The 17,242-nt window shown below is 42.9% G+C and overlaps 2 protein-coding genes across 2 annotated transcripts in view; one reads left to right on the top strand and one right to left on the bottom strand.

Annotated features, from left to right (window-relative positions):
* The window catches only part of LOC135519248 (neuromedin-U-like), a 25,503-nt gene extending 22,783 nt beyond the window's left edge, over positions 1 to 2,720 (bottom strand). The window contains exon 1 of the mRNA XM_064944367.1: positions 2,633 to 2,720. The gene's annotated coding sequence lies outside the window, so the exon portion shown is untranslated. The remainder of the gene's footprint in view (positions 1 to 2,632) is intronic.
* Positions 1,701 to 17,219, top strand: LOC135519246 (LON peptidase N-terminal domain and RING finger protein 2-like). Its single transcript, XM_064944365.1, has 10 exons — positions 1,701 to 3,362; positions 11,788 to 11,906; positions 12,523 to 12,645; positions 13,512 to 13,673; positions 13,801 to 14,129; positions 14,252 to 14,366; positions 14,675 to 14,796; positions 14,979 to 15,300; positions 15,557 to 15,706; positions 15,806 to 17,219. The coding sequence occupies exons 1-10, from the start codon at positions 2,603 to 2,605 to the stop codon at positions 15,962 to 15,964; spliced, it is 2,361 nt and encodes a 786-aa protein (XP_064800437.1). The 5' UTR covers positions 1,701 to 2,602; the 3' UTR covers positions 15,965 to 17,219.
* Positions 17,220 to 17,242: the final 23 nt, after the last annotated feature.

Consider the following 17,242-nt stretch of genomic DNA (forward strand, 5'->3'; position numbering starts at 1 on the left):
TGATATGGTCAATAACCCCAACTGTATTACTGGCTCAAATCTGCCATTTTTCTCAAACAAGTTCAGCACCTCTTGGCATTATTTTATGCCAACTATTATGAAATCTAACTCTTATGTCAGCATCTTATAACATTACTATAGTAGTCATGGTGACTCATGAGATACTGTGTAAATACTTAACTGTGAAGAATGTGGTGAAAGACATATAATAGTGAGTTTCTTCCTTAGGGAAAACCTACGGACTACTCTTCTTAACCAGAATCTCAGGTTGGCCCTGGATTATTGTGCTACGGGGATGAAATGGTTCTTGTAGCGGAGGTTTGGGTTTTCCTTCACCTCTCTGACTTCTGCATGCATACTGACCAGAGGAGACCCTAAGGGCCTGTTCTGCTTTTGCCTGAGTTAAAACTGTTATACATTGTTATACAGTGCATAACATGAAAATAACCCTAAGTATTTAATCAGATGTGAGCAATGGATCTCTTTAACAGGGAACACTGTGTTCCTTCCTATGACGGATGGGTTATATCATAGATTAGACAGGTCATACAAAATGAGAGAAGTAATGATTTTCCCCTGAGGAGTGCAACATCTGTGTTATGTAACCTTAAAACAAAACATGTTTTCTTAAAGATAAAGGATTTATCTTCCCTGTGATTGTTAATGTTCAAATTTCTATTTTCTTTGTTAAGTTTAGACCATTCCCTCATTAAGATTGGTACAGAAGCAGCATCATAAGTGTGTGAAATGTTGGGAGATGTGAGTCATCATAAAAGCTGAGGTCATCCTTATGCAACTTTGAAATGACATAAACATTGTTACCTGGCTGAGAGTTGGAGAGAGGAAGAGATAGTTAGGGAGAGTCATCCACAGCAATTACACACTGACTCTGAGATATGAGGATTTGTGTTCTTATTTGTAGCTACTTAGTAGTAGCCTGCTACCTGAGGTGGACATATTCTTGTCATCATATTTATCATATTGAATAATGGCTAAAGTTTCTGTTTTGACAATGGCTAAATGTTCTGACATCCACCAGTAATTTTGCCCACATTACACTCAGTATGATAGACATTGAAAAAAAATAAAAAATTCAAATTCATATGCTAAGAGTATAAGAATGACAAAGCTTTTTTGAACCACAACAAAATAGATTGCACAAATTATTCAACATATTATTTATAGTATACAAATAGCCTGCTGCCTAAATTACATTTGAGAGGTACTGTATATCATTTTGGACATCATTTTCTTTATCTAAAGCAATAACCTTTTGCTGTTTTCTGTGTCTTTTAAATCACTGCAATACGTTTTTGCAGTGTTCTCAAACAAATGTAAGGGTAATTCTAGCTCTGCTTCTTATATAAAGGATTACATAAAACAATGCACCCCTCCCCCTCAGAACAGTGATATAACCAGTGCAATTCTAATGAAGATGAAACAACTAGGTCTAGGTAGTCTATTACCATACCTGGATAGTCTCTCAAGTCAGATATATTTCTCTAAAACATAGTGTAACGATGATAAATGTCAGGTTGTTACATGAACTGAGTGCCCGCGATATACACTGACGTTAAGTGTTATGCAATGTTGATATGTTATACAAGTGAGCCATTTAATGGACCAATAACGTTTCATACTTACCGTCACGTGCTTCCCTGCGCTTCGTTCGGCGAATCATCATAGCTGAATTTGAAGTCGCTAACTGAGCCACAGTATGGAGTACAGCGAGGACCAGATACTTTCATTTTAATAGTATTTTGGCATCAATTGTTATAACCGAACAAGAAAAGTTTGAATGTCAAGACCCGGGCAGAGAAACTAACTAAGCTTTCCAGCTACAGAGGTTAGCCAGCTAGGGAAATGAATTGGGTTGTTTCGGTTCTTACATAAAAACAGGTAACGTGAAATTGCACTCGGAACTTTGCTCCACAGAACGTTACTCCCAGGAAACCGCCCTTTTGCCTTCTAATGACTTTTAAAGCCTGCCAACCTCCGATGAAGGATTTGAGTTGCTAACGATGTTTAGCTGACTAGAAGTACATACCTAGCGTTACTTGCTGTTATTTGGGGAGGCGTAACGCCGTTGTCAGCCAAACAAGAGGATTGACTCGACGTTTAACGTTACTTCCTCAGTTCGTGAATTACTGTACTGATTTATTCAGCAAAGCTGGGTAGATAAATAGGCATTACAGTGCTATAACACAGAGTCCGAATATATCGGGTTTGAAAGACGGGAAGTCTACATCCAAACTAATTTGACATTTTAGCAAATGATTGGTGCGTATTCTATTCGGCTGTCGTAATGAGGCCTCTTAACCAGCTCTTCTCTTGGAAAACGACACGAATCGTTCACTATGGCACATGCAACGTTATAGTCTGACATATTTGGGAAGTCTACATACAAACTATTTTGACATTTTAGGAGTCACCAGTTTCGTGCGTATTCAATTCGGCTATCGCGGAACGAGGCCTAACCAGCTCTTCTCTTGGAAGACGACAGGAGCCTTTCACGATGGCACATGTAACCTTATAACGTTAGTCTGACGACGTTTTGTGAGGAGTGTTTTTGAACACAGTTTGCTATGTGTAATATTCCAAGATGAACATGGAGACGGTAATCCAATCTCACCAGTCGGCGCAGTTTGTCCACCCGGTATACGACCCTGGAGCAGCGGGTATATGCCCTGAAATGCTCGAGGTGGCAGAGGAAGCAAACCGGGCAGGTGACTACGACCTTGCTGCGGAGATCTATAGTTCTCAGCTGGCGGACCTCCAGCATCCAGACCGGGGCCTCTGTTTGCGCAAAGCTGACGCTTTGGCCCAGACCGGGCGGATAGCAGAGGCGCTTGACTCGTACTGCACCGCAGCCAACATTGGCGAACTTCGGCCAGGCGAATTGCAGCTTCTGGTTGAAAACATAGCACGGACTCTTCGCGAGAAGGAGCTAAAGTTAAACATTAATTCGAAGACAACGAGTTGTCATAATAGTGGGAATGGAAACGATGGGGTTGAGGCCGATGGGACGTTTGAGGAAGAACCCTTGGACTTGTTTTCATGCCGCCTTTGTAGGTGTTTACTGTCAGAACCAACCACATTGGAGTGCGGCCATACATTTTGCAAACATTGTTTAGAAGAAGAAACTGTCAAAGACTGCATACAATGCAAACATAAACTGAACAAAAAAGACGGACAGATCCTGTCCATTGGGTTTAGAGTAAACGTCATTCTCAGTAGTTTGTTGGATAAATGTTTCGACTCTGAAAGTAAAGCCAGGAGACATTGGATAGAAGGTGAGGGCTCACGAAAGAAGCGCGATTACACAGATGCCCTGGACAAATACAACAAAGCCGTAGAACTGGGTAAGATAATGTAACATTTACAGTGAGTTTGAATGAGCAATTGTTGAATTCATATGTTTTAGAACAGATTGTGTATTTTGTTTCCTTTTACCTATTTAAAACCAAATATCTGGGAGTCTAGATTACCTACTTTTCACTACTCCGCGTTGTGACTTGCCTAGTTAAATAAAGGTTACATTGTGTCACCGATAGTGGGTGACACTGTACCCATTTCAGTTTTCGAAGAAATCCTTTCATAAACCCAGTAGCCCCCCCCCCTCCCCCCCCTTTATTACCAAACCCACATTTCTACCCTGGGTCACATACCCCATGGATTTATTTAATAATGTTCACACTGGTTATGCTGTTAAATTAAAATTGCCTGGACTACGTGTTGTCTTTTCCTCACTGGCTATGTATAATAAGTAGGCCTTTTATTGGGACATATTACATTATTGGATGTAAGCATGTTGGCATTTGTCATGAATCTTGACCTGGAGGCAGCTCTGCAGAGTGGTCACTAGCTAGCATTTTGCACCTTTTTAAAGCCAAAAAGCAGATGGTTGTTTTCTAGAATTTCTATAATATAGATCATTTTGACTTAGCAGCTGGCCCATCTAGTGAAAATTGCTCTGCCTCCAGAGCAAGATTCATGACAATAAATGCCAACCTGCCTTAGGCAACATGGTCTCTGGAGCAAAGGCCATGGCAGCCTAAATAAGTGGCACATCCTCTACATCTACATAGGTTATCTTTAAAATCAGCACTGCGGTGATTCTCAGTTTCAACCATGGCAGTAGAAAATTGAGTTTGAAAAACATGCATCTGCAACAATTAACTAATTTTGAATACTAAGATGCCTAGTTTGACACAGTGTCTTATTTTAAATACATTTGACATTTTGCCAGAATTTTGTAAATTTTCACCCAAAATTCTCGTTACAGAAATGCGTCTGAATTAAATTCTCTGGTTATTTTACACAATTTTACTTTACAAAAACCACATTTATTTGCATAAAACACAATGTTGTTGCAGTTTCTTCCGTAACACTGATATGATTTATACTAGTTGAGGCATACATGAAATAATAATATTTAATATTTATTATCTAAAGAAATGGGACGTGCTTCTCATTACATAACACTTTAAAAAAAAGTTGCTGTAAAAACTCCATTTTTTAAAACAGTTTTATTCACCCATGATACTACATCAGCTATTCTGAACAAAAATATAATTGCAACGTGTAAAGTGTTGGGCCCATGTTTCATGGGCTGAAATTAAATCCATCCACCTGACAGGTGTGGCATTTCAAGAAGCTGATTATACAACATGGCCATTACAAAGGTGTACCTTGTGCTGGGGGACAATAAAAAGCCACTCTAAAATGACAGAGATGGCCGCCTCGCTTCGCATTCCTAGGAAACTATGCAGGTTCTTTTTACGTGTTATTTCTTACATTAATACCCCAGGTCATCTTAGGTTTCATTACATACAGTCGAGAAGAACTACTGAATATAAGAGCAGCGTCAACTCACCATCAGTACGACCAAGAATATGACTTTCGCGAAGCGGATCCTGTGTTCTGCCTTTCACCCAGGACAACGGAATGGATCCCAGCTGGCGACCCAAAAAAATGACTCCATAAAAGAGGGAAACGAGGCGGTCTTCTGGTCAGACTCCGGAGACGGGCACATCGTGCACCACTCCCTAGCATTCTTCTCGCCAATGTCCAGTCTCTTGACAACAAGGTTGATGAAATCCGAGCAAGGGTAGCATTCCAGAGGGACATCAGAGACTGTAACGTTCTTTGCTTCACGGAAACATGGCTCACTGGAGAGACGCTATCGGAGTCGGTGCAGCCAGCGGGTTTCTCCACGCATCGCGCCGACAGAAACAAACCTCTTTCTGGTAAGAAGAGGGGCGGGGGCGTATGCCTTATGGCTAACGAGACGTGGTGTGATCACAGAAACATACAGGAACTCAAATCCTTCTGTTCACCTGATTTAGAATTCCTCACAATCAAATGTCGACCGAATTATCTACCAAGAGAATTCTCTTCGATTATAATCACAGCCGTATATATTCCCCCCCAAGCAGACACATTGATGGCTCTGAACGAACTTTATTTGACTCTTTGCAAACTGGACTCCATACATCCTGAGGCTGCATTCATTGTAGCTGGGGATTTTAACAAGGCTAATCTGAAAATTGTATCAGAAAATCGATTGCGCAACCAGGGCTGGCAAAACCTTGGATCATTGTTATTCTAACTTCCGCAACGCATATAAGGCCCTGCCCCGCCCTCCTTTCGGAAAAGCTGACCACGACTCCATTTTGTTGACCCCTGCCTACAGACAGAAACTAAAACAAGAAGCTCCCACGCTGAGGTCTGTCCAACGCTTGTCCGACCAAGCTGATTCCACACTCCAAGACTGCTTCCATCACGTGGACTGGGATATGTTTCGTATTGCGTCAGACAACAACATTGACGAATACGCTGATTCGGTGTGTGAGTTCATTAGAACGTGTGTTGAAGATCTCGTTCCCATAGCAACGATTAAAACATTCCCAAACCAGAAACCGTGGATTGATGGCAGCATTCGCGTGAAACTGAAAGCGCGAACCACTGCTTTTAATCAGGGCAAGGTGACTGGAAGCATGACCTAATACAAACAGTGCAGCTATTCCCTCCGCAAGGCTATCAAACAAGCTAAGTGTCAGTATAGAGACAAAGTAGAATCTCAATTTAACGGCTCAGACACAAGAAGTATGTGGCAGGGTCTACAGTCAATCACGGACTACAAAAAGAAAACCAGCCCAGTCACGGACCAGGAAGGCAGACTAAATAACTTTTTATGCCCCCTGAGGACAATACAATGCCACTGACACGGCCTGCAACAAAAACATGCGGACTCTCCTTCACTGCAGCCGAGGTGAGTAAAACATTTTAAACGTGTTAACCCTCGCAAGGCTGCAGGCCCAGACGGCATCCCCAGCCACGCCCTCAGAGCATGCGCAGACCAGCTGGCTGGTGTGTTTACGGACATAATCAATCCCTATCTCAGTCTGCTGTTCCCACATGCTTCAAGAGGGCCACCATTGTTCCTGTTCCCAAGAAAGCTAAGGTAACTGAGCTCAACGACTACCGCCCCGTAGCACTCACTTCCGTCATCATGAATTGCTTTGAGAGACTAGTCAAGGACCATATCACCTCCACCCTACCTGACACCCTAGACCCACTCCAATTTGCTTACCGCCCAAATAGGTCCACAGACGATGCAATCTCAACCACACTGCACACTGCCCTAACCCATCTGGACAAGAGGAATACCTATGTGAGAATGCTGTTCATCGACTACAGCTTGGCATTTAACACCATAGTACCCTCCAAGCTCGTCATCAAGCCCGACCCCGCCCTGTGCAACTGGGTACTGGACTTCCTGATGGGCCGCCCCCAGGTGGTGAGGGTAGGCAACAACATCTCCACCCCGCTGATCCTTAACACTGGGGCCCCACAAGGGTGCGTTCTGAGCCCTCTCCTGTACTCCCTGTTCACCCACGACTGCGTGGCCACGCACGCCTCCAACTCAATCATCAAGTTTGCGGACGACACAACAGTGGTAGGCTTGATCACCAACAACGACGAGATGGCCTACAGGGAGGAGGTGAAGGCCCTCGGAGTGTGGTGTCAGGAAAATAACCTCACACTCAACGTCAACAAAACTAAGGAGATGATTGTGGACTTCAGGAAACAACAGAGGGAACACCCCCCTATCCACATCGATGGAACAGTAGTGGAGAGGGTAGTAAGTTTTAAGTTCCTCGGCATACACATCACAGACAAACTGAATTGGTCCACCCACACAGACAGCATCGTGAAGAAGGTGCAGCAGCGCCTCTTCAACCTCAGGAGGCTGAAGAAATTCGGCTTGTCACCAAAAGCACTCACAAACTTCTACAGATACACAATCGAGAGCATCCTGGCGGGCTGTATCACCGCCTGGTACGGCAACTGCTCTGCCCACAACCGTAAGGCTCTCCAGAGGGTAGTGAGGTCTGCACAACGCATCACCGGGGGCAAACTACCTGCCCTCCAGGACACCTACACCACCCGATGTTACAGGAAGGCCATAAAGATCATCAAGGACAACAACCACCCGAGCCACTGCCTGTTCACCCCGCTATCATCCAGAAGGCGAGGTCAGTACAGGTGCATCAAAGCTGGGACCGAGAAACTGAAAAACCGCTTCTATCTCAAGGCCATCAGACTGTTAAACAGCCACCACTAACATTGAGTGGCTGCTGCCAACACACTGACTCAACTCCAGCCACTTTAATAATGGGAATTGATGGGAAATTATGTAAAATATATCACTAGCCACTTTAACTAATGCTACCTAATATAATGTTTACATACCCTACATTTTTCATCTCATATGTATACGTATATACTGTACTCTATATCATCCACTGCATCTTTATGTAATACATGTATCACTCACCACTTTAACTATGCCATTTTGTTTACATACTCATCTCATATGTATATACTGTACTCAATACCATCAATGTTGTATCTTGCCTATGCTGCTCTGTACCATCACTCATTCATATATCTTTATGTACATATTCTTTATCCCCTTACACTTGTGTATAAGACAGTAGTTTTGGAATTGTTAGTTAGATTACTTGTTGGTTATTACTGCATTGTCGGAACTAGAAGCACAAGCATTTCGCTATACTCGCATTAACATCTGCTAACCATGTGTATGTGACAAATAAAAATGGATTTGATTTGAACTTTTGTCACAACACACAATGCCACAGATGTCTTAAGTTTTGAGGGAGTGAGAAATTGGCATGCTGACTGCAAGAATGTCCACCAAAGCTGTTTCCTGATAATTTAATGTTAATTTCTCTACCATAAACCGACTCAATGTTGTTTTAGAGATTTTGGCAGGACGTCCATCCGGCCTCACGACCGCAGACCACGTCTAACCATTCCAGCCTTAGACCTCCACATCTGGCTTCTTCACCTGCAGTATTGCCTGAGATCAGAAACCCATACAGCTGATGAAACTGGGTTTGCACAACCAAATAATTTCTGCAGAAACTGTCTCTGTTAAGGTCATCTGCGTGCTCGTCATCCTCACCAGGGTCGTAGCCAGCTTCAGTTGCTGGTGAAGTGTGCTCTTCACAGATGAACACCTGTTTCAACTGTACCGGACAGATGGTGTGTGGGAGGGCGGTTAGCTGGGGTTATGGTATGGGCAGGAATAGGCTACGGACAACTAACATAATTGCATTTTATTGATGGCAAGTTGAATGCACAGAGATACTGTGACAAGATCCTGAGGCCCATTGTTGTGCCATTCTTCCGCCACCTTATGGTTCAGCATGGTAATGCACAGCCTCATGTCACAAGGATCTGTACACAATTCCTGGAAGCTGAAAATATCCCAGTTTTTCCATAACCTGCATACTCACCAGACATGTCACCCATTGAGCATGTTTGGGATGCTCTGGATTGACGTGTACGACAGGGTTCTCCAGTTCCCGTCAATATCCAGCAACTTCGCACAGTCATTGAAGAGGAATGGGGCAACATTCCACAGGCCCCAATCAACAGCCTGATCAACTATGTGAAGGAGATGTGTCACGCTGCATGAGGCAAATGGTGGTCACACCAGATACTGATTGGTTTTCTGATCCTCACCCCTACTTTTTTTTAAGGTATCTGTGACCAATAGATGAATATTTCTACTCCCAGTCATGTGAAATCCATAGATTTAGATCTTAATGAATATATTTCAATTGATAGATTTCCTTACACGTATGAACTGTAACTCAGTAAAATCGTAGAAATTGTTGTATGTTGCATTTTTTTATATTTTTGTTCAGTGTTATTTTTGGCGATAGGTTGAAACACATGAAACATTCATGGACATTTAGCTAGCATGCTGATGAAATGATTGAATAACATGTATGTGTAAATTTATTTTGCAAGTCTCACGCAGGCAGTGTGATCAGCATGTTACATGCTGACTAGACTTGCTGTTGGTAGCTAATTTGTCTTTGGGTATAAACATTGGGTTGTTATTTTAACTGAAATGCACAAGGTCCTTTTTTTCTGGATCTTTTGTAGAATTTTCACCCATTTTGAGTCACACACAATTGTGTGTTTTCTACTCCAACAATTAATCCTCAGATAAAAGGAGAAACCTAATTAGTTTATAGTAATCTCTCGTCCTTCAGTCTTATTATTCTGTGGACTTTATATGGTGGTTGGCAACCAACATTGACTGGAATGTGTACCTCAGTTCATCTTTCAATCACCCACGTGGGTATATGCTCCAAAAAAACAATAATGAGATGGGAGAGGTGGGACTTTCAGGGCATCAAGCGTCAAATGGAACCACGTTCTATTTTTGCGCCTGGCTACGCATACGCTCTCTAGCAGTTTGGATGAAATGATTGAATAACATGTATGTGTACATTTATTTTGCATCACGGGCAGTGTGGTCAGCATGTACGCTAGCCTGGCAGACACACAACCCACGTTTCTACACAGCCAGCTGCAAGGACGTAGAGAGGCTGGTGTTAGCAAGACTACAGTTACTCTCTGTTAGCGCCCTTTTTACACCAGGTCAAAGAAAGTTATTTGGTTACCAGGTGATCCAGCATGTGATTTCTAAGATAATATAATGCTGCTACAGAAAGAGACCTATTTTTTTTTTTAAACATTCATTTAGTTTTGCATTTATTGCTGATTTTAAATGTAACCGTATTTCAAACCATGTACAAGTCCATTAGTATATTGGTGTTTGGTAATTGTAGAATATTATTTGCTCCAAACACAATCAAAATGCAATGTAGTACGTTATGGCATCTGTTATTTCATTCCATCGGTGAGATTGTGTTGCATAGGGAGTTTGTGTGTGTGTGTGTGTGTGCAAGCAATTCCGTAATGGATTCTTGCCTGGGCTTTGTTTTCTCTTGTGAAGGCGGCCTCTTCCTAAGTTTTCGGCATTCATCCGTCATGCTGTATTTACATACCTGTGTTTCAAATGGTGGAATAAGTTGCTTGTATTTCCTCGAGTCGCATCACCTGCAATATGGCCATTATTTAACCCAGTAAAAACAAGTCCTATTTTGCAACTCCTGATGTTGGACTCTTATGAAAGCTTTACCATGACAATTAATGCATTACCCTTATCTCTCTAAAAGACACTACATTTTAAATGAAAGGGTAGTCCACTACTGCTATTTTTTTCATTATTCCTAAGTTATGTTAAGGTATTATTCATATAGGTTTTCAAATTCACTCCCATTTTGAGTGGAAAAACAGTATAAACCACAGACAGGCCCCAGTTTTATTTCCTCCAACATGCTCCACGTGTTTCTCATTTTAGGCAAGATGCAGGCATGCAGGTCACTCCTAAAATCTACTTGTTAGATTTTACTGCATGGTCGGAACTAGAAGCACAAGCATTTCTCTACACTCGCATTAACATCTGCTAACCATGTGTATGTGACCAATAAAATTTGATTTGATTTAAAGTTGAAACACCAGGTCAGCCCTGGACAGTTCACTCCATATAGATGGCCAGGAGTTGTTTTCTCCAACCTTGTGACCTGAGTTTTACCAGGATAAACTTGGGCCTGTAATTAGCCTCACTCCCTAGAAAAAACTCCTGTGCTGACCCTTACTACAGAGAGAGCTTTTAGGCATAGTCAGGAATGAGAGCGAGCCAGCATCAGAGGCCCTTTGGTGCTTCAGTAGAGGCCGGCCCAACAGCATAGCACAGAAGCTCTGACTGACCCCATTATTTTTGCTTTAATGTCAGCTACTGACCTGCTTATTTAAGTCAGGAGGGGGGGTGACGCAGACTGTTTTTTCTTTGGGACACAGCCTGGGATCGAACCTGGGTGTGTAGTGACGCCTTAGACCGCCACGCTACTCGGGAGGCCTCAACTTTTTACATTTGAGTAAATTTACCAGATGTTTTCTTATCCAGAGTGGCTTATAGTAGTGAGTGCAAACGCCATGCTCTACCAACTGAGCCACACAGGACAGAATCATTCATCAGAATAGAATGTTGACCCTCTCTTCTCTCCCCTCCCCTTCTCACTAGCCAGAAGGTTGTTGCATGTCATTGTAGACCTATTCTTGGCAAAGACTGCATGGTCGACTATGGTGCAGTATTTTGATTCAAGGGAAATGCTCCTGTTTGGTCCAGTGTTCCCTACTCATACTGTGTGGGGTGAATAACATCCAATGTCGAATTACATTTCTGCAGAAAAGACACATTAAATAAGTTGACATATTGTTGCATAGTAACTGATACTGTTCCTTGTGGTATTGTATACATGGACAACATTGTACCTGTGTGGAAAGGTGTAAATAACATTTTGTCATTCTTCCTGTGTTCTCTCTGTTCTACAGCGCCATCTATAGGTAGGCTACTGGGACAGCGTGCTGAGCTGCACATGGACAGTAGGAACTACAGCCAGGCCATCCAGGACGCAGAGAGCTTGTGCAGACTCAAACCTCTCTGTCCAAAGGTGAGAGAAATTGATATGTTACTCAATCTACCTAACCCAGCAGAGTATAGACCTAGACCACCAGATGGTGTCTGTATATCTGGGCCTTGGCTTAACCTGTCTCTAGTCGTGTCATGAACTACCCATCACATCTCCACAACCACAGTCTGACCCAGTCAGCACCCAATACATACAGTCCTGAGCATGTATAGTTTATGTGTGAAAGTATTATTGGATGTTGCCAAGTCTGTTCGTAAGTGAGGTTGGATGCTACAAGCTTGTGTATGTTAATATGCAAATTATAGCATCTGATAGACATGCAAAATAGATCATATAGACCTGAAAACCAGGCACTAGTGTCAATAGGGAAGAGCTTATGTTGACCAGGTTGAAGAGTCCCTGGAAATATAACCGAGGGTTTATGACAAGAATGACCTTATATTCCCATGTTTCTTCTGTTTTTAAATGGTTATCTCTCTTAGGTCGTTTAGGGCGCTCACTGAAACAATATTCAGATTATAGATGATCAGTGTTTTGAATATACTTTAGAGGTACAGTTGAAATGCCATCAGAGTATTTCCTACTCACTTTGGTGTTTCCCTACTCAAAACACCCTCTTGTCTGTGTTTTTTCACAGGCCCACTACATCAAGGCCTCAGCCCTGAGTAAAGCCAACTACAATGATGAGGCCTTAAAGGAGTACTTCATGTGTGTAGCGCTCAAGCCTGATTGGATGACGGTGAAGCTGGAAGCTCAGAAGGTAATACACAAGTTAAAAAAAACTTTTGTCCATTTACTTCAGTTACACAGACTTAACCACAAATGTAATGCCCCTTAATGTCACATCACAATTATATAAAAATGCAGTATTACTATGCACTATATGACAGTGTAAGTCTGTCTCCATGCTTACCAGACCGGATTACTTTTGTTTTAAATCCTGCTCTGCTCCACACTAGGTGATGACGCAATGCCCCCATTCCAGCTGTCTTAGCTGGGGAGCTATTCCAGGCCTATCCCCTGTTGTCACTGTGGCCTGTTTTAGTAGCTCCACTGCTGTTACATATTCACTGCAATATGTACTGTCCGGTGGTGTAAAGTAAAAATACTACTTAAGTCGTTTTTGTGGTATCTGTACTCTATTTATATATTTTTTTAAACTTTTACTTTACTACATTTTCCCTAAAACCCCAAAGTACTCATTACATTTTGAATGCGTAGCAGGACAGGAAAATGTTCCAATTCACACACTTATTAACATCCCCTACTGCCTCTAATCTGGCGGACTCACTAAACACACATGCTTCGTTTGTATATTACGTTTTACTTTGATACTTAAGTATATTTAAAACCAAATACATTTACTCAAGTAGTAATTTCCTGGGTGACTTTCACTTTTACTTGAGTCATTTTCTATTAAGATATCTTTACTTTTACTCAAGTATGACAATTGGGTACTTTTTCCACCACTAGTACTGTAACTATATCAAGACAGTCTGTCCAGTTTGAGCCATTGTCCTGTATTTCCACCATATTCCCTTTTAAACTCTGGGTACTAGTTATAAGCTACTTATGAATGCTGTGACATTGTATGAGCGTGTTGACTGACAGTGTGTGTTTCTGTAGCTGCTTAGTGAGCTGTTCTCGTCAGCGTTTGAAAAGGATGGTCAGCCCACTCCACTACATCCCCTACAGGGTGGTCCCTCCACTCGCCGCCTCAAGCCCCCCGCCCTGCTCAGCTCTCTACACCCCCTCACCACCCGACAGAGGCCTGGCTCCTCCTCTCAGGTCGGCACACACACACACACACACACACACACACACACACACACACACACACACACACACACACACACACACACTTACCTCCCCACACACCTACTTCTCATAGTAACTCCACTCTTCTCCTCTCCAGGACCCAGCGTTTATTGCAAGTATGAGTTCTCCTCGCGAGGGTCCCTCCTACTCCTCCAAACACCCCCTGTCCCCCAGCAGTGAAGCTGAGAAGCCGCTGCTAGAAGACGCCAAGAGCCTGGCCAGTGTCCTGGCTGCCCTGCCTGCCCCCCCAGGAGGCCTCAAGAGGAGACATAGTGGGGACAGCCCAGCCTTCAACACCCCCTCCAAACTGCCCAGACCAGATGAAGCCTATTCCTCCTCTCACCCTCCTGCTGCTTCCCCTATGAGGAGGACAGTGGCTGCAGACCTGCTCGACAGTAGAGATATGGAGTGCTCCCTCTGTATGAGGTAAGAGGACCACCAACCACCACACAATTATGCATTTATGATTAGCCATTCAGTGTTTGATTTTCAGTCCATACTGACAATTACTTCAACTGATAAAGCCTATGTTATTGTGTTTCCTCCAGGCTGTTCTATGAGCCTGTCACCACCCCCTGTGGACACACTTTCTGCCTCAAGTGTCTGGAGCGCTGTCTGGACCACAACCCCAATTGCCCTCTTTGCAAAGAGAACCTCTCAGAGGTAAACACACACACAGGAAGTAGCTGTACTCTATATGTGGATAGATGGCTTAAGGCAGACCTGGTGATTATGAAAAATTATGGCTTGGGGCTGTCTGTAATACAATATAATCTCTGTTCTGTGTTTGTTGAGTGTCTGAGGGATGGTTTAGCGTGACCAAAAAAGTTAGCACAAAGCTTCCTCTGACACAGGGAGTGAAGTAGTATATTGGGACAATATATAATTAAAGGATAATTCACCAAAGACATGGATGATCCAGTAGAATGTGAATGTAACATCCTATTCCTCTGTGTTCTGTATAATACCAGTATCTGGCCACTAGAGGGTACAACAAGACGCTGCTGATGGAGGAGGTGCTGCAGCGTTACCTTGGAGACGAGCTGGCGGAGAGGAAGAAGATCCACGAGGAGGAGATGAAGGAACTGTCGAAGTGAGTCTCTCACACTCACAAATGCATTAGCACACAAACACAGATTTGATCACTTTACATAGCTATTGATTTTATGGTAAATTAATCACGTAGTAGCATCGTCAGTGAGTTAACTGCACTTCGACAGTCCTGCTTTTTTCAGCTAATTGCTAACCAATCTCATATCCCTCCTTACACCCTAGCTTGAACCAGGAAGTGCCAATCTTTGTGTGCACCATGGCCTTCCCCACCATCCCCTGTCCACTGCACGTCTTCGAACCATGCTACCGCCTCATGATCCGCCGCTCCATGGAGACCGGAACCAAGCGGTTTGGCATGTGCATCGCTGACGAGTTGAAGGGTTTCGCTGACTATGGCTGCATGCTGGAGGTCCGGGATGTCAAGTTCTTCCCCGATGGGAGGTCCGTGGTCGACACCATTGGAGTGTCCCGCTTCAAAGTGCTGAGCCACGGCCAGAGAGACGGATACAACACGGCCAAGATCGAGTACCTGGAGGATAAGAAGGTGTGTGTGTTGGTGTGTATTGGCTAATGCTGTGTGTGAGGAAGGTTTTGCATGCATGTGGATACAACGAGTGCAATAGAGGTATTTGGATAGATCCTGATAGATATTCATATCCTCACTTTTGTAAGTTTTGTGTGTGTGTTTGATATGTGTATGATTGGAGTGTGTATGTGATCCTCAGTCTTCCATCCCAACCGTGTGTGTTCCATTGTGTGTGTACTTTGTGTGCTAACTGCATTATATATTTTGTGGTCAGGTGGAGGGCCAGGAACTAGCAGAGATGCAGAAGCTTTATGTTTCTGTGTACGACCAGGCCAGTGGCTGGTTCACCTCCCTCAAAGATAACATGAAGAGCCAGATAATCAGCCACTTTGGACACTTGCCCGGGAAGGACCCTGACCCACAGGTAACCTAACCATTACATACACACACACACACACCTGGTGAGAATCACACTTGTATGCCATATAGGGATTGAATGGGCTGCGTTTATCCCTCCCTCCAGAGTAATCCCAGTGGTCCAGCGTGGGCTTGGTGGCTGTTGGCTGTGCTACCCCTGGACAACCGTGCCCAGCTCACCATCCTGGCCATGCCCTCCCTCAAGGACCGCCTCATTGCCATCCGCAGGGTCCTTATCTTCGTCACGCGCAAGAGACCCCGATGACCGCTCAGCCGCCACCACAACTGCTAGGACCATGCATGGTCATTCACTCATTCATTAAACCCACTCATCAGACTTGATATGAGGGCAATGTCTTTGACTCCCTTAGACATTAGGGTTGACTGAATTATGTCACGCTATCTCTCAGCTTCCTCTGTCCCCTCTCTTAGGGAGGGAATAAGAGGTCAAGATAATAGAACTGGTGACTGTCATGATGCACCAGAACTAAGCTGACCACATAACTGTGTCGAGTCCATGATGGTGTGACTTATCTAATTTTCTTAATATTGCACATTTAGTATAAAAACAAATATTTTAAAAAGACCTGACACGTACCAAAAAATAATTTGTATGACTGAAAAATAATACAATACCGATCGTATTGGGTTGTCTTTAGTTTGGATGTTAGGTTTCTGTTCAATCCCTGCTGACTATGGTGAGAGACGCATGTAAGACCCAGAGAGATAGAAACCACCAAATGGAGTAGAAGGTCTACATATGAGAATGTGCTCCTGTTTAAATGGCTTTTCTGCACTCATATCTACATGACTAGGGAAATAGATGCAGAACCTTAAGCCTGCGTCTTGCCCAGGCATGTGCCTCAATAGAGTGGTGAAGTAGTAGTGCATCTGAAAGAAATGCAAAAGAGTCCTGAAATTGGTATGTATGTAGATGTAAGTGATTTGGGGTTAAACTCACTTATTGGTAGACATAATCTAAATGTAACTTAATTTTTTTTTTTTTTTTTTTACTTTCAGTAAAATTAAGACATTAAAACAATTTGCCTACTGTAACTTGACATTGTTTATGAACATGTAATCAAACTATGATAATCTAAATGATAGTCCAAAAAGCAATGGTAATGTATGTACTGTAAGTGTCTCTGGGAAGGAAATGGGGTTAAACTATTCTGTTTCATGTCTTGTTTCTCTTCTGCTATGTATATGATGTATGGTCAATGTGAATTGGATGATTTAACTGTGATTATCAATGTTAACTCTCTGAGGCCTTTACAATGTCTTATTTAAGTGTAATTATTTAGTTGTTTCTCCTGATCTGTATGACATGTGTAGCTCCTCTTTTGGCTGGTGTTATGACTTGTTTATTTATAAAAGAAGATATAGCATTTTTTTTCTGGAATAAGAGATGCCTGAGATGTATTTGGTTTCTGATTGTTTTCCTTGAAGTGTTCAGAAAGAACGATTTAGCTATCGTCATTTCATTGCGATGTGACATTAAATGACCAAAAGTATGTGGACACTTTGTTGAACATCTCATTCT

Source organism: Oncorhynchus masou, chromosome 29, assembly GCF_036934945.1.
Source record: "Oncorhynchus masou masou isolate Uvic2021 chromosome 29, UVic_Omas_1.1, whole genome shotgun sequence".
Lineage (NCBI taxonomy): Eukaryota > Metazoa > Chordata > Actinopteri > Salmoniformes > Salmonidae > Oncorhynchus > Oncorhynchus masou.

What these genes read in the sequence shown, in the direction of transcription:
- LOC135519246 (XM_064944365.1), top strand. Translation starts at nt 2,603, where the DNA reads ATGAACATGGAGACGGTAATCCAATCTCACCAGTCGGCGCAGTTTGTC. An exon ending in GAGTGCTCCCTCTGTATGAG is followed by an intron (nt 14,130 to 14,251) that starts GTAAGAGGACCA and finishes TGTTTCCTCCAG; the next exon opens with GCTGTTCTATGAGCCTGTCA. An exon ending in GAGATGAAGGAACTGTCGAA is followed by an intron (nt 14,797 to 14,978) that starts GTGAGTCTCTCA and finishes CTTACACCCTAG; the next exon opens with CTTGAACCAGGAAGTGCCAA.